Source organism: Pimephales promelas, chromosome 9 (assembly GCF_988280905.1).
Source record: "Pimephales promelas chromosome 9, fPimPro1.hap1.1, whole genome shotgun sequence".
Taxonomy (NCBI): domain Eukaryota; kingdom Metazoa; phylum Chordata; class Actinopteri; order Cypriniformes; family Leuciscidae; genus Pimephales; species Pimephales promelas.
The window spans coordinates 3294801-3318966 of NC_142777.1; the positions used below are offsets into that span (position 1 = coordinate 3294801).

A 24166-nucleotide genomic window follows, 5' to 3' on the forward strand; every position below is an offset into this window, starting at 1 on the left:
ACTGACTTTTTCCACAATTATAGACCTGTGTTGTAATTTTGATAACATTTCTATTGATTCCTATGTCAGTTGTAGAAATGGAGTGGAATAATACTGCTTACAACAGCGTTGCATTATTGTAGGCAGTTATCTAGCTGAACATGTTTGGTGCTACTTCCAGATCACCCTGTCTGGGTTTATTTCGCGATAATGTCCGGCTGACTGTACATTATCCTTTTCTTACATCTTGTTGGAGTTTGTGGTAGTGCTGCACCGACCCTGACCAATTCCGTGAGTTAAACAATCATGATTTCTGCTCTCTCATCCATGTTCTTTCCATGTTACTTTGGAAATGGTTCATTTGAGCAGCTAGTTCACGCAAAAGCTGTGGGTAGATTCAATAGGAAGACTTCTCAGTTGCCGTTATGTCCGTGGCTCCTTGTGTGAAATATTAAGTCACTCTCAAGTCAATCTGCAAATGCAAGGCCTGACACATGGCTCTTATTTATAACTCTCTCTCTCTCTTCCTTTGTGTGGGCTCTCGCTGCTTTCTCCCCAAGTTCCTCAGCTGGATTGTTTTCTTGTTAGGCTTGCATGTGGATCAGAAAGTTCACCCCAGGCAGAGATGATCCCTAATCCCGTCCAGCTGCGGACTGAAAAGACAATCTGGAGCGATTCCATGCTTGGTGCGTTTGCCTCAGATGTCCTCTTTTTGGAAAGGCAAAAGAAAGGGGGAAAATGTGATCTGTCAGAAGTGAAGCTCTGTTTGAAGATATTTGAAAAGGGACAATGGCTCCTAAGCCTGTCATTGTGCTTTTGTGCTGGCTTGGGCGACCTGGAAACTTGGTTGCGCAAAATAAGCAGCACAGACTCTCCCTTCTGTTCAAGTCAGCGGCTTTGAAACTCTGGCTGTCTCAGCGCTCCAGTGGACGCCACGTCCGTCACCCGTGTTCTCCCTTTTTGTGGCCCTGACCCTTTCTCTGCGTTTACCCGACGGCCCTTCTCATAGGCATAGTGTGTTTCGCTCCTCATCGCTCACATCTCCAATGCTGTTCACGCTGGACTGCAGCTTCTTGTGAACACACCGCCTCCTCTATCTCTATTACTGTCTTTCGTTCCTCCCTGTGCAGCCCACTGGTATCACAGGCTCTCGGATGTGCGAGCATTTAATGAAGGCCAGTGTCAGAGCTCTGCCGACTGCATCCTCACCCCACCGATGACTTTGACTCCCCAATTTACATACTATTAGTGCTACATAGCACTGAGATGGATTTGGAGGAGAGCTGGGTGAATTTCCGCTTGCAGTGGTTTTCAACAAGTAGGACGTCCTCGTTGGTTCTGATTGGTTGGATTAGGGCTGTCTCTCAAATTCAGGGCCAGTGTAGGGCACGTACGTTCCCATCATCAGCAAAGTACTTTAGTCTGTAGTAGTGGTATGCAAATTGGGATGCCGCCCACATCTCTTTCGTGATATTCGGGTACTTTACCTCAAGTCCGCGGGCCGAGGCATAAGAAATCCCGAGATATATTCGCACTGCCAAGCTCTGAAATAAAGGGATTCTGAGGCTCAGCCTGTAATGAAGTTGGCCCTCTTTGCTTTAGCATTACAACCTCAGTATAAGGACTCCTGAAAAGTGAGATAGGAAAGTGGACTCTTTGCTCTTTAAGACCGAAAGTAGGCTTGAGAGCAAGGCAGAGAGGAGCATAGAGAGTTCTTTACATGATAGCTTCAAGGTTAAAGAGTCCTCTCCCCTCCCACCCGTGGCCTGTTTAGCTATTCTGGACAGTAACGCCAGAGCTGAAAGAGAGTGCCTTGGGAGACTTGCTTTAAATTCATGCCAGTAATCAAGCAAACAATGCAAATCCCTTTCATGCTGGGATTGAGTTTTTATCAGGCACTGCTTGTCATGAATTCCTATATATCATTTGAGAACACCTCTATGCTATAATATGAAAGCTATATTAGGTCAGTGGTTTGCAGGTTGGTGTCGGTGATGTGGAGGAGGCCGTGATGGATAGATATGTGGGTGATATGAGTGAGCTGAAGAATTCAGAGAGGCTGAAAAAGAGAAAAGCACAGAAAGAGAGCGACTGAATGGTGCATCTGAGCTGCCATTTTTTCATCCTGCTTTACAAGAAACCCAGTTGAAACACACACCACCCACAGTTCCCGTCTCTCCCCTTTGAAAACTGCAGCTAAGTTACCCAGAGGAAGAGGCGATTTGCAAATGGCCTCCTTGACGACTTCCCCTGAGCTCTCTCTCTCCTCGACGAGGCTTGCTGCCCACTCCAGCTCCTGCTATGGGGGCGACTAGCATGTTATGCTAGAAATACTGAGTGTCCAAGGTCTCTGCTTTTTGTGTACGTGACAGAAAACTTTTTTTTCCTACAACAAACAAGCATGTAAGAGTGTGTCATTCATTTACAGTAGTTTGAAAAAAGGGCTTGACATTAACTTTTTTTGCTCACCAACTACTCTAGCTAGTGGTTTTCCAAAGTTACTAGCCACTCAGTAGCCTATTTTAACCGGACACAATTTTGAAATTGATACCATGGTGAAAAACTGTCATATCCTGTAGATATTTGTAATATTATTTCATAATTTGGCGGCAGGTATATTAGGCTGCTGTCACTTTAATTCCTGATGCACGTGCATTTTTTTTCTCAACTGTTTACATTCACTTAAAATCTGTCTGACTGTGTTTACGTGAATACTTGCCAAGGAAGAACTCAATTTAGTAATGAGGGAAAATGAAAATGATTATTTCAGATGCCTTTTTAAAAGACTACAACAGCAAAATATGTATATTACATGTAGGGGTGGGCGATATGACCAAAATTGTGTTTCACGATATGACTAATTTTATTTCACGGTAACGATGTATTTCACGATACACTCTAAAAAATATTTGCAAGATTTGTTGTCACAACATAGTTTCTTTTGTCAAATCAACTTTATAATAATTTATTTAGTTGAGATAACTTATTATTTTGAGTTTCTGATGGTTAAATTAATCTACTTCATTGTATTAACTCACTTTTTCCAGTTCAATCAACTTAACATTTTAAGGCAACCCAGGTTACTTACTTTTTTAAGTTAGACCAACAATATTTTTTACAGTGTAGTAATCACAACATTTTTTTCTTTTGTTAAATCAACTTAAATAATTTATTTAGTTCAGATAACATATAATTTTGAGTTTCTGATGGTTAAATTAATCTCCTTCATTGTATTAACTCACTTTTTTCAGTTCAATGAACTTAAAATTTTAAGGCAACCAGGTTACTTACTTTTTCAAGTTAAACCATCAATATTTTTTACAGTGTATAGTTATTTATATAGTTATCCTCAAAAAAAAAAAAAAAAAATTGACAAAAAGGGCTTTGTATAATAAATAAACCCAAATACTTTAGAAGTGAAAAGTATGTCACCTTGTTTTATTTTTATTTTATTTGGTAAATTATTTTTTTGGTAAACTATTTTTATATCAAAATAGAGTAAACAAAAAACACTCATAAACTTTTAGATGAACTTCCCACAACAGATTGATATTAAATACAACTCATAGGTGCATTTCAACTTTAAATAATTTTTCAATCTCATGCATTGCTTTACTTCATCAATCATTTTATAATATAATTATAATATATCTAATATAATTATAATATTTTTTACCACATGTGCTTATTGTACTGCGTTTTTAACGGAGAAGGGTATTCCTGCACAACCGGAGACTGTTGTTTTAAGGGGCTTATTTTGCTCTTTTTTTGTTATATCTGGCAACCCGTCAGTTCAGAAGTGACAAGAAGGAGAGCAGCAATATGAAAATCAAACCGCAGCTACTGTTATTGTTGACTAAGTAGTTTAAATTATACACACCTTATAACAGTGCGTCGAACACCGCGCGCTCCGTGCGCGTCTTTTACATCAACAAAATGCGATCGATTAATTTGAGAGTGAAGTTGTAATCACGGATCGAATCAAAGGAAGATTTTATCAACTGGTTCAGTAGGCAATTCTTTGGAGTTAAAAAATATATAACTCGCGCTGCATATTTAGTAATTTTGCCTCAGAAACAGGATTATACATTCGTTTTAACAAGCAGGATGTTCATTCATGCTGAATGCGATTTTCATGTTTAAAAAGTAAATATACATAAGAGAAGGAAAGATGCGGATAACTATACATTATTTAAGGTTATTTCTCGTAATGATATTGAAATGTTGTTATCAAGTAACTTCATGCTTTCCCCGTTGCGAACGTGCAACGTGCAGCCAGAGTGATCAGTTAACAACAATCCTTTAGAAAACGTAATTCCTTTGTGGATCCTCTTGATCTGCTTTCTCCATGTTTCTTTGACGAATCTCAGCATCAGTCTCATGCGCACTGCACGGAATTTAACCACGCCCCCTTATTTGCATTTCGCGGTATACACGCAATAAAAAAATATGTTACGACTGACGTTTTCTATCGCGGTAACGATATATATCGCCATATCGCCCAGCCCTAATTACATGTAAATTTCTACTTGCCAAAGTGGCTTGTAGCAGTGACTGTATTACACGCAACTGCATGTAATCCACCTGTATTTGGTGTTGATGTCAAGCCCTGTTTATAACTGTTAATGATTCTTTAGAGTGAATTAGCACATTGTTTGGTATATAGCTATATATGAAGAGTTCAGATGCAAAAGCCTCTAAGTGCCATTTGAAATTTTCTTCTAAAATGATCATTTTTATCAAGCTTGTATATTTAAGTTCAGTGATTTCACCTAAATGGCAATGGAGATTACCTATTAATTGTCATTTAAGTGAAATTACTGAACTTAAATATGCAAGCTTGATAAAAATGGTCATTTTAGAAGAAAATTTCAATTGGCATTTAGAGGCTTTTGCATCTGAACTCTTCATATATTAAGCATGTCTAAGCTTAAATAGCTAAATGGTGGCATAGTTTTGAAACTGTACAGTGCTAATACCTAGCCTCGGAAAACCCAGACAACTTCCGGCAAATTTAGATTTGCTCTGAAAGTCAGTCTGGCAAAGAGATCATTCAAGCCCATTTCAAAGCCGTCGAAATCGAGGCACCAATCAGAAACGTTGGGGCGGGCTTTTGAAAAAGATTTTGTAGCCTACCTACATTACAAAGATGGATGCCGCCGTCGAACATCACTCACTTGAATCAGCTATCGCGTCTGTTTTGAGCGATTCGAACGTTTCCTTTTTGTTAAAAACCGAGCAAAGAACAACACTCTGCCTACGTCATCTCCTTCATCGCTCTGATTGGTTTTAGGTCTAACCACGAAGTCCGTTGGTGACGCCCCTCTGGAAATGAATTGTCTATGACGCTTTCCCACACTATAACTCCGTTACAACTGAGAATGGTCTAGTTTTAACCAGGCTAGCTAATACCATGATTTCTGTGCAATTATTTGGTACAATTTAAAGTTACCATATAAATACCATGGCACCATTCAGCACCATAATATTGTCATCTAACACCATGATATGACTAACATGTATTTTGTAAGGTAACTTTAGTATAGCTTCCCGATAATTATCATCGGAAAGAGTAATTGGTCCTCAATGTCAGTGGACTTTCACTTGCTTCATTACCTGATACTCTATCTTGAAGACGTGAGTTAGGTTACATGATAGCATGTTCTCCCTATGCCCTGTAAAACGCGCTGTGTTTTGTCAAATGCTACAGTAAATCCACAGCACCCCCTCATTCCATATTACAATGGCATCTCTGGGCTGCATGCTTCCATTGCTCTCTACCCAGCTATGGGAACATGCTCAGTGCTGCACTGCTGATTGGGGATTAGGCAGTTGTGGGAGACTTTGTCAACAGCTTTCTGAAAATCCAATTACAGAATATCATAAGCTGTACATGCATCAACCCCAGTCATAAACCCCCAAGAGGGAGAAGAAGTAGAAGGAGATTGGTGCAACCATTGCCCTTGTAATACATTCCTCTGTTGGAGAATGGATGGTTTGTTGGATATTCTAGCAGGAACAGCGAAATACTGCGACAACGGTGGATTGCTGAAAATGCTTAAGTGAATTAACAGTTCGTTCACAAGTCTTATTTCCTGTAATAAGTGGCTATGTAGAGACTCTTTTTGTAACTAACATGGAAAGATAGTTATTGGACGTCAGAATACTTTGTTCTATCTTTGTTTAAAGGGCAGAGACAACTAAGTAGGTTGACTTGGCCGAGGAGTATTGGCCCTGTGGCACTATGGATCTATTCTTTCAAAACTTTGCTCTGTTTTTCTTGATTGGCTCGACTTCTCGACCTATGGATTAACCACAAGCTTGAGGTGTAATTACACAGTTCACCTTTAATAATTGGATTCAGATTTATGTTACCATCAAGCTGCATTGGCTGTCATGTTCTGAAGGGCAGTTTAGTACTTTTATGATGCTTTGCCATTTTTTAAGCGTGATACCCCAGAGTAACCATTCACTTTCGTTGAATGAAAAATAACAGAGTGAGAATTCTTAAAAACATCTCGTTTAGTGTTTCACAGAAGGAGGGAAGTCATCTGATTTTGGAATGACATGACTACACAATGACAGAATTGTATTTAATGTTGTGGAAAGCATTTTTCGTAAATTTTCTTTATATATGCAATGGCTTTTGCAATGTAGTTGTCATTCTGACCTATTAAAGGTCTCCAACAACTGTTATCTGACACAGTTCTTGTAATGAATTCACCATGAATTGGAATACGGTAAAAACACGGTCTCTCTCTGAAACAAATAAACGAATTTTAAATGCCATCTTTCACAAAGATTTGGAGACATAACTATGATATTGACCATCGGATTAGTCATTGTCTACACCAACTGCTGATGTCACTTGAGGTTCAAGGGTCTAGAGAAGAGTTATGCTACTTTTTGAGTGTGTATGGGGGGTTGGTATTGGTGTAGTGAGTCATGACCCTTGCACAGGGGAGCAAGACATGATGACTCTATTCTAAATCTTTGTGAGATGCATTCCTTCATAACATTGTTCAACTAGGCACACTCCTGATGCAGAGGCTGTTGAAAATAATTAAATGTAAACTACATATTGTTTTGTCCAAGACCTAAGACCGGTTACCATTATTTTTTGCTATGTATCTTTGTACAATATGTACTAACGTTAAACTTTAGTTAGCCTCCTGTGAGAAACAGAGTAAGACGGGGAAGATATCCTTCTTAAGAAAAATTAGCATTTTACTTTTAAACATAGTAGGGGTGTAATGGTTCGATTCGATACGATACGGTTCGGTACATTTTCGATACAGCAAAAAGAAAGAAATGGCATAGAAATCTCCTTGATTTAATTTTTAATAATATTTTTATTAAAACTAACATCATAAAGTATGATATTTTTTTCTTAACTTTGAGCAATGATGGAGCTATACTTGACTTTTCTTAGCAGCTTACAAAACAAAACAGCTCCTTGGACAAAAGTAAATGTAATATTGTAGTAGTTATAAACAAAGGTTTATTTTAGTACAGATTAACATTTGAGGGCAGCAATAATCATAATGTCGAAATAACACCGACATGATGTTACTTGAAAGCATTATAGCCGACTATTCCTGCCAAACTTCCATGGTTACAGTTAGTAGTGTTATACAGTAAACCCATTGTGAATGTTGCTGATCTGTGGACACTGGATAGTTCATTCATGGCACAATGTTTCTTCCTAGTTTCCACGTCAGCGCTCTTTGACCCGTTTGATCCGGAGAAATGTGAATGTTTCTAACTTCATCTCGCAGCGATGTTATTACTTCAGTGGGGAATTCAAATGTTTTCTTTACTGGATTTGGCTGTGTAGTAACAGTGCTGATGATCAATATCAGCTCGCACATTGGTCCAAACTGATAAACCAGTGCAGTCTCATCCCAAGACGTCATACAACTGACGCTTTTGACCATACGTCAACATCCGCCGTTTTAGGGTACCCTTTAACGTCGTTAGATGACTCTATTTAATTCTAACCCTACCCCAGACCTAAACCTACCCACATCATCTAACTGACGTTAAAGGTAAAGCAGCAGTTGGATGACGCCCCGGGATCGTCATCTAACTGACGTCAAAGGGTACCCTAAAACGTCGGATGTTGACGTATGGTCAAAAGCGTCAGTTAGTTGACGTCTGTGTGGTCTATCAACCACACAATAACGGGTAGCTCAGTTTCGTTACGCTTACATTACATTTGCCATTTGATGTTGTGGTCACGGCAGAACCTATGAGCTTGCTTCCCACACGTAACGAAATTTTGTCGACAGGAAAAATGGTCCAAAGAACCGTTCAAAAATGTGTACCGAAAACCAAACCGAAAGCCTCGTACCAAACGGTTCAATACGAATATGTGTATCGTTACACCCCTAATATATAGGGGTGGTGATGGCGCAGTGGATAAGACACATGCCTTTAGTGTGAGAGACCCAGGTTTGAATCCACTGTGAGACACCAATGTGTCCCTGAGCAAGACACTTAACCCCTAGTTGCTCCAGAGGCGTGCGACCTCTGACATATATAGCAATTGTAAGTCATTTTAGGTAAAAGTGTCAGCTAAATGAATAAATGTAAATGTATATATAGATATGAGTTAAGCACGTTCAATTTATTCAAAGAGGATTTCTTACCCCATTACTTGTGGTCCTGGTCCTCCACACACAAGAAATATCCTCTTACCCCATCTCACCCTCCTGTTTGTGTCCTGCGCTTGAGTGACCGTGAGGAGTTTCAGGATGTAGACATTACAAATCCGTCAAGTATGGGGTTTTATTTTGGCTGAAATGCTGCCTATGTATAATATGCAGTCCAAATTGCTACTGTATGTGTCATAATGAGCCTGTTTGTAACCCATAAACAGCCACAATGGCATCTGAAGGCTAACCGATGCTCCAGATCTGAAATGGCCAAAGGATAGAGGGTACGTTATGAAATGGCCATTAGTTTCATGCAGGGCCGCTGCTGGCCAAATGACTGGCCTTGAGCGGTGTTGCATTGTTGTAGGGGTTCAGAATAGAACAATGAAATATTTAGAAGCTTTCTTTACAAGCTTTACAGGTAACACTTTAGAATACGGTTCCTTCGTTAATGAATAACTACACAAGAACTAATGAGTAACACAATATTAACAATCTAGTAACTATTATTAACTAACAAGAAACTCTGATTAACGAACTAGTAAGTAATAGCGCACAGACGAAAGTGGTAGTTCACTATTAAGTAATCAATAACTACTATTTTTTTTAATACTTCCCAGAGAACTACTGAAAAAGTGTATTAATAATCTAGTAACTACTATTAATTAAAAAAAACTCTTATTAACGAATTAGTAAGTAATAGCTCACAGATAAAAGTGTTACTAGATACTTCTGTGGGAATTACTAATTATTTGGATCCGTATTATAAAGTGAAGATCATTGGAACTAACTAGTAATTACTCAAGTGTTACTACATGATCTAGTCATGATTTGTGCAAATGTTTGAGATTTTTGGTGAACTTTAGTAGCTTTTAGAAAATGTCTTTAGTAACACTTGAGTAATTACTAGTTAGTTCCAATGATCTTCACTTTATAATACGAATCCAAATAATTAGTAATTCCCACAGAAGTATCTAGTAACACTTTCATCTGTGAGCTATTACTTACTAATTCGTTAATAAGAGTTTCTTTTAGTTAATAGTAGTTACTAGATTGTTAATAAACTTTTTCAGTAGTTCTCTGGGAAGTATTAAAAAAATAGTAGTTATTGATTACTTAATAGTGAACTACCACTTTCGTCTGTGCGCTATTACTTACTAGTTCGTTAATCAGAGTTTCTTGTTAGTTAATAATAGTTACTAGATTGTTAATATCGTGTTACTCATTAGTTCTTGTGTAGTTATTCATTAACGAAGGAACCGTATTCTAAAGTGTTACCGCTTTACAGCACAAAACATCCCGCAGATGATTTTTTGGTTTGTTTTTGAGCAACAGAGATGCAAACTCTGTTTTCTGCTTATAGTACAGTTCGATAAATTCACCTCAAAAATGCATGTCTGTGCATGCCAGGGGATGTGGAATCTGAATGCATTTGCCTTTCATAGACATATCGAAATTACACGCTTCTTTAGATTCTTGTTTTCAGGAACAGTTTGAAGGACTTCACATGTCTCCTCACAAGAGCAGATACAATTACTTGCTCAAACCCCCAGAGGACTATTATCCTGTGAGAGCGTTGTGTTTGGGGGGAGGTGTTTGTAGGAATAGCAGACGCGGCGGACGGAGAAGAGAGAGAGAGGACTAAGGACAGAAGAGGACAGTGAATACCGAGAGCTGGATGATCGACTCTGACATTTGCAGCGATGTGTTCTAGGTCTCTAGGCCATGTACAATCATGGTGGTGAAAGATGGCTTCAAGTGCATGACACTGCGATTACATTATTTCAGTCCGAAACGCAGCCGTCGGGACCGAGCCTTTTCTAATGGCTCTTATCGTTTCAACACCAGTGGCCTCACGGTCATCCGGGGCAGGCATGTGGAAATGCATTGTTCCCGCTGCAGTGCAGAGAGCATCCTGATTAGGAGAGCGAAGGCACGTTTTGATGAATACCCGGTAATGAGACCGCTGGTTGCTCGGGGGGAGAAGGTGGAGATGGAGGGGCTGAGCAAGGATGCTTCAGCCATTGAGCGAGCCGTGGTTAACGTTGCTCAGCACTGTTCCCTGAGCTGAATGCCCCTCGCCCACCAGAGTAAACATGTTATCAAGATGTGACGTGACATGTCAGGACTCTCTGCGTAATGAAAAGCAATGAGGCGATGCTCGCACTTCAAAACAGGATTTATAGTGGCTCCAAGAACTGAGATTCGTCTTAATCTCATGGAATGACTTTTAAGGAATTAGGCAAGACCGGTAGTACAAACAGTGTACATATTTTGATATTTTTAGGTCAAACCATTCTTGTCTGTCAGTCATATAATGCAGGTCTATGGTCACCACCTCAAAGAGCATGCACAGAGAAGTCCAAATTAAACATGATTTAATAACTCGTAAATGTAAGTACACATTGATGGCCTAAGACACGAAACGAGCGGTTTGTGTGAGAAAACAAACTTACCTCTTGTAACCACAGCCACGTCTAAGTGCGCCGTCACTCATTGTTTACACAGAAAAAAGATTGTAGGTAAGACAGCTAATTAAAATGGTACTAATTTGCACTTATCCAGTAGATTTAAACCATTGTGAAAGAAAACAATGCTCGTGCAAACTCTTCTTCACTTCCGAAGAGATGCGCCCGCGCCCTCAGCTCACTTGGACATGGCTGTGGTTACACGAGGTAAAAACGATATAAATACTAGGGCTGGGTATTGAGACAAATTTCACAATTCGATTCGATTTCGATTCACAAGCTTGCAATTCGATTCGATTTCGATTACGATTCAATTCAATATCGATTATTTTGGATATCAGTTACAATAAATGGCAATTTTTCTCAAGGGAATCAAATCTCTTAACTAATGCTGTAAACTATGGGAGTCTAGTTGTAGCCTATAGACTTCATTAGCCTAATATGAAGGTGATAATGAACTGTTTTGTAGCTATACAAACACTTAAATTACACTTTTATTTATTTTTATAATAAGAAGATTATATGAAATATAAACATTTAAATGGTGGCTGTCATAAAAACTTGCCAGATTTATTCAAATATGCATTAAATATTGAAGAACACTAACGAGTGTGGACTAACGAGTTTATGTGCGTTTTCTGAGGTAAATATGACGATACATGACATTGATTACAAGCTGTTTAACTGACGTCTTTCCACGGTTGAAACGCAGATTGAGCGAATCAATGTGACATGATACGGATTTAGATAAGTTGTACTCGATCTTTTAACACACTTTCAGATGCTCATTAATGTTTATTTCGCGCTTTGACCGGTATTATTAACCCGGAAGAGAGATCAGCGCTGCTGCTTCTCTGGAGCTGCGCCAGAGCGATCTCACGCCACAGCGCCAAAACGCCATTTACGTTTTTGAACTCCTAAAGAAAATGGACGTAATTTAAAAATTGAGACTTTGTTTCATATCAATAGTAACAAGGATTATTGCGATTTGTTGGATGTGCGCAGCCGCGATACAATGTCTCATTCATTTAAATAAAACAGGATGACTAATCGATTCTTGAGATTTAAGAATCGATATCGGTTTGTAAAAATGAGAATCGATTAATATCGTGAAATCAATATTTATTACCCAGCCCTAATAAATACTGTTCGTTTTCTCACGCAAACCACTCGTTTCGTGTCTTAGGCCATCAATGTGTACTTACATTTACGAATCATTAAATCATGTTTAATCTGGACTCTGTGCATGCTCTTTGAGGTGGTGACCATAGACCTGCATTATATGACTGACAGACAAGAACGCTTTGACCCAAAAATATCAAAATTGAAAATAATGTGGAAACAAAGACACCTACATCTTGGATGCTCTTGAGGTAAGATGAAACATACCAACAATTAATTTCAAAGTGAACTATCCCTTTAAGTCATTCCAAACCCATAAGACTTGTGTTCATCTTCAAAAGTCAAATGAAGATATATTTTAATAAAACCTGAGACATTTATGTCCCTCCATTCTACCTCAGAAAGTTCATGCAGGGTCTCATATTCATAGTTATAATCAATTGTCAATTATTGTCAATCATCATTGTTTTGTAAATGTAATCATGTGGCGTGCACATTTCTGGAATATAGCATACAGTTTTCTTGCATTAATCCAGTTGCATTAATATTGTCGACCACATACATTCATATTGTCCAACTGGTTTTTGTCTTTTTAACTCTGAAAGTGGATTAAATTGCAAGTAATGTGGTTTAAGTAGAGTCCAATGCTGCTAATTTAAGTAGCACAATTTATGTACTGCTTAGATAATGATGCTTTTGGCAAAGCGATTTAGAGATTAAACTACTTGTGTGCTTTGGAAAAAAAAAAAGACTATTCTAAACTAAAAATATTCAGGATATGCCAGGCCTGAAGCGAGTAAGCGTAGGGGTTGAGAGACGATTGCAAGCAAAGGCATCTGACATAATTTATGTATTTGGTTTGAGTTTGTTCAAAGCCTGTCCTAATAAGTCCAGGACAACTGATGGAAGGGAAGCAGCCAGCTCCTATCCCTGAGGACAAAGGCTGTGTCAGAACTGGCCCAAATTAGGAATAAACTAAAAGAAAATCCTGCAAACCAGTAGAGCCAGTGAGGAGACGGGCAACTTACCTAGCCCCATTCAAAGGGTAATTGTCACTCCGCTGCAGGCCTGTAATCACACACATGCAGCTGCATGAATGTCCAGCTGTTGAGATGCCATCTTCTATCTAGAGCAATAGCCCAGACAGGGATTTTGGACTCTGGCCTAGTTAGACTTTTGATATCAGCATAAGATCTGGTCCATTTAGTAGCTTATTCAAGCCAAGAACATGTTTGTTATGTTTGGGCTTTGGGTAAATATGAAATCCTTGATTGACCTGCTGGACTAATAAGTGGTCCCGGTTTGACTGGTGAGCCTGTTAGCTCCTGGTGGCTGATCCCTCAACTACACCATCTGAGTCTAATGGACCAATCAGGTTGGAGCTTGAGCTTTTGAGTGCAGCATGTGTCAGACAGCCATTGAACAGCAGTGAGGGGTCTGTCTGAAATCTAGCACTACTCCCCACAACCATTACCAAGTTTAGTCACACGTCCAAATTGTTTGAACATAAGGACTTCTCTTCAAATTATTTACACAATATTTATATTTAACGTCAGTAATACATACTTTCATGGCTTTTACAAATGTCTACTTCCAATATGACATTCATAGGTCAGTATTTTCTTAACTGAAGTTGAAATGTCTCTGCTACATTGAAGGCCCCTTTAGAGTAAAGAGATTGAGAGAGAGAAGCAATTCTGAAACACTCTTGAATAATTTTGCGCATTCTGGTTGGCTGACATGTCTGTGGAGTGTGAGGCTTTAGAGTTGAAAGAATGGTAGCAGTCTAATCCAGAAGTTCAGTCTGGTGGGAGTCAGCAAAATGGCCGAAATTGCTTAATACACATTTAACTGCTATCTTTAGAGACTGTGTAATAGGCTTTTTAAGAGGTACTTTTACAACATTACCAATCATACCATTGTTTAAATAAGCAGTGTGCATAGATGTTAGTGTTTTGTAGGAGAACACATTATTCATCAGCCAACAGTGAAGTGTGAACATAGAAATGCTGAAAAGATCGACATTCTGGTCAACCAGTTTGGATGCTGGTTTCCTCTCCAGGGTTCTTCACTATCTTGAAAAAGTCTTGATAACGTTGTTAATTTAGATAACGTTGTTAATATTTCATGATTTGTTTGTAAAAGTCTAAATCTGTTGTCACCGTGAACATTTGTAAATATCATTTAAGGGTAATACACTCACCTAAAGGATTTTTAGGAACACCATGCTAATACTGTGTTTGACCCCCTTTCGCCTTTAGAAATGTTGGCCCATATTGATAGGATAGCATCTTGCAGTTGATGGAGATTTGTGGGATGCACATCCAGGGCACGAAGCTCCCGTTCCACCACATCCCAAAGATGCTCTATTGGGTTGAGATCTGGTGACTGTGGGGGCCATTTTAGTACAGTCAACTCATTGTCATGTTCAAGAAACCAATTTGAAATGATTCATGGTGCATTATCCTGCTGGAAGTAGCCATCAGAGGATGGGGACATGGTGGCCATAAAGGGATGGACATGGTCAGAAACAATGCTCAGGTAGGCCGTGGCATTTAAACGATGCCCAATTGGCACTAAGGGGCCTAAAGTGAGCCAAGAAAACATCCCCCACACCATTACACCACCACCACCAGCCTGCACAGTGGTAACAAGGCATGATGGATCCATGTTCTCATTCTGTTTACGCCAAATTCTGACTCTACCATCTGAATGTCTCATCTGAAATTGAGACTCATCAGACCAGGCAACATTTTTCCAGTCTTCAACTCTCCAATTTTGGTGAGCTCTTGCAAATTGTCGCCTCTTTTTCCTATTTTTAGTGGAGATGAGTGGTACCTGGTGGGGTCTTCTGCTGTTGTAGCCCATCTGCCTCAAGGTTGTGTGTGTTGTGGCTTCACAAATGCTTTGCTGCATACCTCGGTTGTAACGAGTGGTAATTTCAGTCAAAGTTGCTCTTCTATCAGCTTGAATCAGTCGGCCCATTCACCTCTGACCTCTAGCATCAACAAAGCATTTTCACCCACAGGACTGCCGCATACTGGATGTTTTTCCCTTTTCACACCATTCTTTGTAAACCCTAGAAATGGTTGTGTGTGAAAATCCTAGTAACTGAGCAGATTGTGAAATACTCAGACCGGCCCGTCTGGACGCTCAAAATTGCTTAAATCACCTTTCTTTCCCATTCTGACATTCAGTTTGGAGTTCAGGAGATTGTCTTGACCAGGACCACACCTCTAAATGCATTGAAGCAACTGCCATGTGATTGGTTGATTAGATAATTGCATTAATGAGAAATTGAACAGGTGTTCCTAATAATCCTTTAGGTGAGTGTATATCGATCATAAATTAATTGTATTTCTTGCATACAAAACTACCCATGTTGTTACCCTTGGCTAAATGTTGTAACACAGATGAGCAGAGGTTTTCCGCCAACCGCTTTGTACCCGCGTCAGTAATGAGATTATTCTTGGTTCATAGAGATGTGCATAATTATGCTTCATTTGCTTCAAGTGTTTTGGGAGAGTAAGGAACAGCCAATCAGACAGTGTTTTGTATAAGGCAAGAGTGTGTCACTGTCAGACGCAACGCAGCACTTTCATCTGCTGGAAATAATGCAATTATTTCTCCGCTCATATTCATGCAGTCAAAACAAATTTGCATGTTTGTACAGATTTTCCAATTATTGCAATTACTCACATGCCAAGATCATCCGATTCCATTTTGTAGGATTGGTAGAGAATTATGAAGTTGTTTGTACTGTAACTCGGTCATAAACAAACTCAAACTCGTCTTGTTCTGATTCCAGTTTGTTCGCAGTTCTCCAGAGGGGTGTACGCCATCTTCGGCTTCTATGACAAGAAGTCCATGAACACACTGACCTCCTTTTGTGGGGCTCTCCACACCTCCTTCGTCACTCCCAGCTACCCCATCGACTCAGACGTGCAGTTCGTCATCCAGATGCGCCCTCCTCTAAAGGGCGCCGTCCTGAGTCTCCTGTCTCACTACAAGTGGGACAAGTTTGTCTACCTCTATGACACAGACAGAGGTAAGTCCTCTTAGTTACTTCTGAAACTCCAAACAAAATGGCTGGCCTACATGAGTGAAAGAGTTACTGCTGATTTATATTGGTTTTGCGAGGTTTGTAGCACATAAGGAGCAGGCCATGATGGAGGATGGATGCCCCATTTGGGTCCTTAGGGTCTGGATAGGGCGCCTGCAGTACTGGTGCAAAGGTCCAGATATCTCTGGATACATGATGAATTTAGAACTGATGTGCCCCAGTTCTGAGCTGCATAGACGAATTTGGGGCCCTAAAATACTTATTAAATAGCTCACCTTACTTTCCTGGTACAGTTCGTCTGCATTAGCACTGCACAGGGATATTGATTTCAAATAGTTCATTTAAACACATCCAATTATGTATAAGAATGATTCACCCCAAATTAGAAAGCTGTACCTTCTCACCCACAAGTTACTCTTTTCCTATAGGAACTCAAAAAGAGATGTTCTAAAGAAGGTTAACATTGCTCTTGAACGCATAAAATGAAATGTCTCACAGAAAAACATACTATTTTACGAGGTGCAATTCCAAGCCCGTTCTCATCCCAAGGCGTCATATAGGTGACGCTTTTGAAATTGCATCTACATCCGACGCACATGGCACTCTTTAGCGTCAATATGAGACGCAGATATATATGGGCCAGAAGGCGCCTCCTAGTGGTCTAACCCTAACACTACCCCAGACTTAAACCTACCCATAACCAAAGCGTGTTATATTGACGCCATGAGAATGCGTTGCAATTCTGTATGAATTTGTATGATGTGAATCATTTTTAGAAAATAAAAAGAGTGAGCATGAAGGTACATGCCTAAACATAACCATCATTTTGGTGCAAGATTGTAGGAAAACGTACAAATGAGATTCTTCGAACTCATACAATAGCCACCAAATCACCAAAATGTGAAATGAACTGCCATGAGTTAGTGACCAAAAAACACCAAAAAAGGAAGTCTAAATAACTTGTACCCTATATATATATATGAAGAGTTCAGATGCAAAAGCCTCTAAGTGCCATTTGAAATTTTCTTCTAAAATGACCATTTTTATCAAGCTTGTATATTTAAGTTCAGTGATTTCACTTAAATGGCAATGCTAATTACCTATTAATTGTTATTTAAGTGAAATTACTGAACTTAAATATACAAGCTTGATAAAAATCATCATTAAATAAGAAAATTTCAAATGGCATTTAGAGGCTTTTGCATCTGAACTCTTCATATATATATATATATATATATATTTTTTTTTTTCTGAAGCTATACAATAGGTTTATGCAAGAAACAGAAAAACAAGTTGAAAATTAATTTATGCCGCACCATTCTGGAAGTACAACTGATATTTAGTAGATCAGCAAGGTTATCAGTAAGTAATGACTTAAATACCATCTACTCAAATAAATAAATAAATAAATACTGCTGGCTTCAGAAGACTAACACCTTGTCCTAACCAGACACCATGTGATCAGATTTCAGTGAATCACAGCCAATCAGAAGACTGTGTGGGCGGGCTCTGATGGGAACTTAATCAAATGATGAACCCAGATTAACATTATTCGAAACACATCATTAGTAACCGTCATGATTTATACGTGTTTACTCAAAGATCACAGTTAAACCATCTTTTTTTTCTACTCTCAAAATCTAATGTAAATTTCTCATTGTGGATAATTAAACTCATGCACAATGATATACAATTCAAATGAAAGCATTTCATTATCATACAAAACACAATCAGTTACTGAGCTTATTAAGTAAGGAATCCATGCAGGTTTTGAATAGAATTGGGATGAGTAAATAATTTTGTACAATGTATAATATGAGAAGTGGCAGTAAAATAATAGCACCCTAAAATGACCCAATTAAAATTCAGGGCCACAACACCGTCAATGCCTCATCACCTCCTCCCCCGAGCGCACCTGTTCTCGGGCCACGGTTTGTGTTTACTAATCATCAAGAGGTCACAATCTCCGTTTGACCCAGAAGACACCTAGCTGATGATCAGATGGCACTGCAGTCGGCTTCGTCTAGTTACAACATCTGTGCTGTCCTTTTGCTGTGGACGCCGTTCCACTTCTCGTCCTATTTAACCATTCGTTTACTCGCAAGGAAATCATCATCTCCCATCGCTCATCTCAGACTTATTGAGCAATTAATTAAACTCAAGTGCTTTCTGTTGAGGGATTTCTGCGATGAGTCAAAGCGTCTCACAAGCTTGAGGCGGTGACACTGGCATTTCGGGTCCCATTAAAGCCTGCTAGCATCCTGCGCTTCAGTTCACAACAGTTTTTTTTTCCCTGAAAAAAAAAAGCATCTCTAATTAGAGGAGACACACAGCTAGCTCAAAAAGCTCATTGAGTCTTTTCCCCCTTCCCATCCCAAAATGTCCTTCCTAGCAGCTTCCGCCTGGATTTGTTTCACTGCGATTTAAAGGTCATTTTGCTGTAAGTTGCCAAGGAGCTTCTCAGTTCAGTATAAGACAATGCAAAGAGCAGTTTTAGCATATCTCAAACTCCAGGACATGCAACCAATGACACTATGTAAATTGAATGGCATTTTAATTAAATCACATTAACATACATGATATCATGTAGGGCTGTCACAGCATTTGATGAACTGTGTTGATTTTGTTTTATCTTAAAATGAATCAGTGGAAGAGGAGTTTTAGTAAGACGCTGCTGGATTTCTACAAAATTGGGAAATATTGTGACACCCCTAAAAGGATATAGGTAAGCAAGAAGGTAATTGAGGCTTTGCTGTATCACAAAGCGGAGTGTCTGCAACCCCTTCAACCGTGACTTATTCAAGAGACAGCACTAGCCTTGAGTACATAATTGCTTTTATAAAACGGTTACCACACAATACAAATAGAAAAAAATATGTATCAATGCAACTTTCGTGAAGTAAAATCACTAAAAGCCTTCCTTAGGATTAGGGGTCAGGGGGTGGAGATGGGTAGGATTAGGGGTGGGGATAGGGGTCAGGGGGCGGAGAGGGACAGGATTAGGGGTGGGGTTAGGGGTCAGGGGGCGTAGATTGGTAGGATAAGGGGTGGGGTTAGGGGTCAGGGGGCGGAGAGGGACAGGATTAGGGGTGGGGTTAGGGGTCAGGGGGCGTAGATTGGTAGGATAAGGGGTGGGGTTAGGTGTCAGGGGGCGGAGATGGGTAGGATTAGGGGTGGGGTTAGGGGTCAGGGGGCGGAGAGGGATAGGATTAGGGGTGGGGTTAGGGGTCAGGGGGCGGAGATTGGTAGGATAAGGGGTGGGGTTAGGTGTCAGGGGGCGGAGATGGGTAGAATTAGGGGTCAGGGGGCGGAGATTGGTAGGATAAGGGGTGGGGTTAGATGTCAGGGGGCGGAGATGGGTAGGATTAGGGGGGTGGAGATTGGTAAAATTAGGGGAAGGGTTAGGGGTCAGGGACGGATATTGGTAGGATTAGGGGTGGGGTTAGGGGTCAGGGAGCGGAGATTGGTTGGATTAGGGGCAGAGAAGGGAGGGATTAGGGGTGGGGTTAGGGTTCAGGGGGCGGAGAGGGATAGGATTAGGGGTGGGGTTAGTGGTCAGGGGCGAAGATTGGTAGGATAAGGGGTGGGGTTAGGTGTCAGGGGGGTGGAGATTGGTAAAATTAGGGGAGGGGTTAGGGGTCAGGGACGGATATTGGTAGGATTAGGGGTGGGGTTAGGGGTCAGGGAGTGGAGATTGGTTGGATTAGGGGCAGAGAAGGGAGGGATTAGGGGTGGGGTTAGGGGTCAGGGGTGGAGATGGGTAGGATTTGGGCTGGGGTTAGGGGTCAGGGGTTCAAAGATGGGTAGGATTAGGGGTGGGGTTAGGCATATGGATGGAGATGGGTAGCATTAGGGGTGGGGTTAGGGTTCAGGGAGCGGAGATTGGTTGGATTAGGGGTGGCGAAGGGTAGGATTAGGGGTGGGGTTAGGGTTCAGGGGGTGGAGATGGTTAGGAATAGGGGTGGGGTTAGGGGTCAGGGGTTTGGAGATGGGTAGGATTAGGGGTGGGGTTAGGGATAGAGATGGAGATGGGTAGGATTAAGGGTGGGGTTAGGGATCAGGGGGTAGAGATAGGTAGGATTAGTTTTGGGGTTAGGGGTCAGGGGGCGGAGATGAGTAGGTTTAGGTATATGTACGGTGAGAGCAGTTGGATCTGGATCCAACTCCCCCCCCCTGGATTTGATGTTCGCAGTGAGGACCATCTCGAAAAATCCCGAAAGTTATGAAGACATTACAATAGTATGTCAGACTAGTAAAGCTTTAAATTGACAGGCTTTTGTGTCGAGTTTAGGTGTTGGATTTGCTCAATGGATTATTAAGGAATATAGGTTAAAAAGCATGATTAAATGCATTGATATTTTAACTAAATTAATGAGTTAAATTAGCATCCCAAATTATTACTAATTACAGCAGACACGTGCATCTAATGCTATTAATTGCATTAAAACACTATAGCTTCTCGCTCAGATTATTGGCTCAGATTTCATCCTCAAGCCCGTCCTGCATCCTCCCTCAATGGCAGCGGTGAAATGTAATCCTTATTACTGGAACCCCAGGAGAGGATTAACTGAGTTTATTAAAGCACTTCATCACGAACATTAAGTCAAGTTGACACTTGGCACATCACATGGACACGTACGTCAAAAGGCATGACCCTGATGCGACATGGACGGATGTGGCACAGAGTTGCTGGCCAGGAGTGTTTATTCGTTTTTTTTGCCATGGATCACTAATTTGGGCAAGGTTAGGGTGCTTATATTCTCATTAATCTGTCGTTTGGATTCTTGTTGTTAGTTTATTGTTGAGGTTACAGTGTTTCCCACAGGATTTTGTGAAATTATGGGAGGTAGACTTAATCATTTTATATTATTATTATTATATATTAGAAGAGTAATAGCCAAAAACAAATGCCCTGTAAAATAAATTAAAATGGCGTTCCCAAATGCACACTAAACTCACAGCACATGCAGAGATGGAGTTCACCGCATTCATTCATTGTGATCTAAACCGCTCTGAGATGCGGGAAACACCGGATCGCATCGTAAGCAAAGTGAGCGTTTTACTTTCAAAACATGCTGCACAAACAGTTTATATACTTATTAAATTAAAATGCATGCCTTTTGCGATTTGACGAGGGCTTAAAGCCATATCGCGCTTTCGATTTTTTAAAAGATACTTTGCCAAAGCAATGGTCCAAAACATCTCTAGAGACCTTTTATGCTATTATGAGAAGTTTTAACATATTTCCAGTTCATAATGAAACTGTGGCAGCACATATTCACCTATATCGGGCCAGCAGAGTCTAGGTAATTAATGCGAAACACTGGAGTCAGGATGTAGGATAGGCTTAGTGTTTGTTTGACAGAAATGTTATCTCAATACCAACAAAAAATGTTGATCCAGGAACACATCCAGGGTTGTTTTATTTGTTTTTATGGATGTTTTATGTAGGAGGCAAGGAAGGCGCTTCCTAAAAAGAAAAACAGTTTGCATTAAAGACACAACATAAGGGCCTGGTTTCACAGACAGGGTTTAGATTAGGCCAATAAGTAGCTTTTCTAAACATGCCTTATAAAACACATTACTGGTGCATCTTGAGACAAAACAATGGATCTGATCAGTGTAATTTGATTTCAGTTAAAACAGCTCAAACATGAATTTTAGCCTGGACTTAGCTTTAGCCTTGTCTGTGATACCAGGGGAAGGAATATTACACGATATGAGATCAGAGAGTATGTGAAACACCCAACCCCCCTTTGAGCACATTATGTTCTCGTTGAGCTCCAGCAGTGTGAAGTGAGTGTGAGGGGAAACGACCAGACACAGATACTCTGGAACATCTCTGTTTGACCCTGTCAGTGTGATAATGCCCACTTCTCGTGCGCACACTCGGGCCACTGATCATTCTGGATGGGTCAAACTGGTGGAGATGGACAGACACATTACAAAGTCAACAACTCGCATCTTAAAGGAGTAGTTCACTTTTTTTTAAAAAAAACTTGCTGATAATTTACTCACCCCCACGTCATCCAAGATGTCCACGTCTTTCTTTCTTCAGTCGAAAAGAAATTAAGGTTTTTGATGAAAACATTCCAGGATTTTATCAATATAATGGACTTCATTGGGAACCAAACGGTTCAAGGTTCAAATGAGAGTTCCATCCATCATCCATTATCCATTAATCCATCCATCCATCCATCATCCCATCCATCATCCATTCATCCATCATCCATCCATCCATCCATCATCCATCCATCATCCATCCATCCATCCATCCATCCATCCATCCATCATCCATTCATCCATCATCCATCCATCCATCATACATCCATCCATCATCCATCCATCATCCCATCCATCATCCATTCATCCATTCATCCATCATCCATCCATCCATCCATCCATCCATGCATCATCCATCCATCCATCATCCAACATCCATCTATCATCCATCCATCCATCCATCCATCCATTATCCATCCATCATCCATCCATCCATTATCCATCCATCATCCATCCATCCATCATCCATCTATCATCCATCCATCCATCGTCCATTATCCATTCATCCATCCATCCATCCATTATCCACCCATCATCCATCCATCCATCCATCCATTATCCATCCATCATCCATCCATCCATCCATTCATCTATCATCTATCCATTATCCATCTATCATCCATCCATCCATCCATCCATCCATCGTCCATTATCCATCCATCATCCATCCACCCATCATCCATCCATCCATCCATCCATTATCCATCCATCATCCATCCATCATCCATCCATCCATCCATCCATCCATCCATCCATCCATCCATCCATCCATCCATCCATCCATCCATCCATCCATCCATTCATCTATCATCTATCCATTATCCATCTATCATCCATCCATCCATCCATCCATCCATCCATCCATCCATCCATCGTCCATTATCCATCCATCATCCATCCATCCATCATCCATCCATCATCCATCCATCCATCCATCCATCCATCCATCCATCCATCCATCCATCCATCATCCATCCATCCATCCATTTTCCATCCATCCATCCATCCATCCATCCATCCATCCATCCATCCATCCATCCATCCATCCATCATGCATTTCCTATAAACTCTCCCCTTAACAGCAAAAATCTAAACAAATAAACAGGTTGCTTAACATGTCATCAGACACTCTCTTAGTCCGCTATTGGAATGATACAAATAAAGAAGACTTTCTGGCAGGAATGGCTTTGCAATGGCCACAAAAGGCATTCCCGTCAGCATCTGCATACTGTTTGTGCCCTTAAAATCAAACGGCGCTAGAAGTCTTCTTTATTTCTGTAGACTTTGAGTTTCTCCTTGACATAAGTTGAGGAGCGAATGCATTTATCCACTGTATGCGTGCAAGTAAAAGAGAAGACGCTGTGTGTGTGGGAGCACTGGGAAGAAGTGAGATGGATTTTGCCCTTTCCGAAGTGGCGGTCAGGTATGGGCAGATAATTGCGGGGCTTGTGCAGCAGAGACGGATGATTACAGGGTTTATTGTCTCTCGCAGGCACAATCAACCTTACCTCATGTCCCTGATTCAGCACACTCACTGCCACTTGATTTATGGGCTTCGGTGGCTCTCTCCCTCGCTCTGGCTTCATCATGCCCGCTATATTGCTTGAATTCTTTCTCCCATCCGCTTTCTTCCTCTTTTCCATCACTGTACTTCTCGTTGTCGATCTGGTGCAGGTGTAGGTCCATCTCTGCTGGACACAGGGTCATGCACAAGGACTGATTTGATATTAACTTAGCTATAAGGGTTTTGGACATTCGTGATGTTTGCCTAGACATCATATTTTTCTTTTGTACATGTCAACTCATACAAATTC

At 40.5% G+C, this 24166-nt stretch overlaps 1 protein-coding gene across 6 annotated transcripts in view; it reads left to right on the forward strand.

Annotated features, from left to right (window-relative positions):
* The window catches only part of gria3b (glutamate receptor, ionotropic, AMPA 3b), a 199061-nt gene that overhangs the window by 39813 nt on the left and 135082 nt on the right, over positions 1–24166 (forward strand). For all 6 annotated transcript variants that reach the window (XR_016169632.1, XM_089134685.1, XM_039694143.2 and 3 more), the window contains exon 3: positions 16035–16274. Coding sequence is in view for 5 of the 6 variants with exons in the window: in XM_089134685.1 (XP_088990811.1) it covers positions 16035–16274 (240 nt within the window). In the remaining variant the exon portion in view is untranslated. The remainder of the gene's footprint in view (positions 1–16034; positions 16275–24166) is intronic.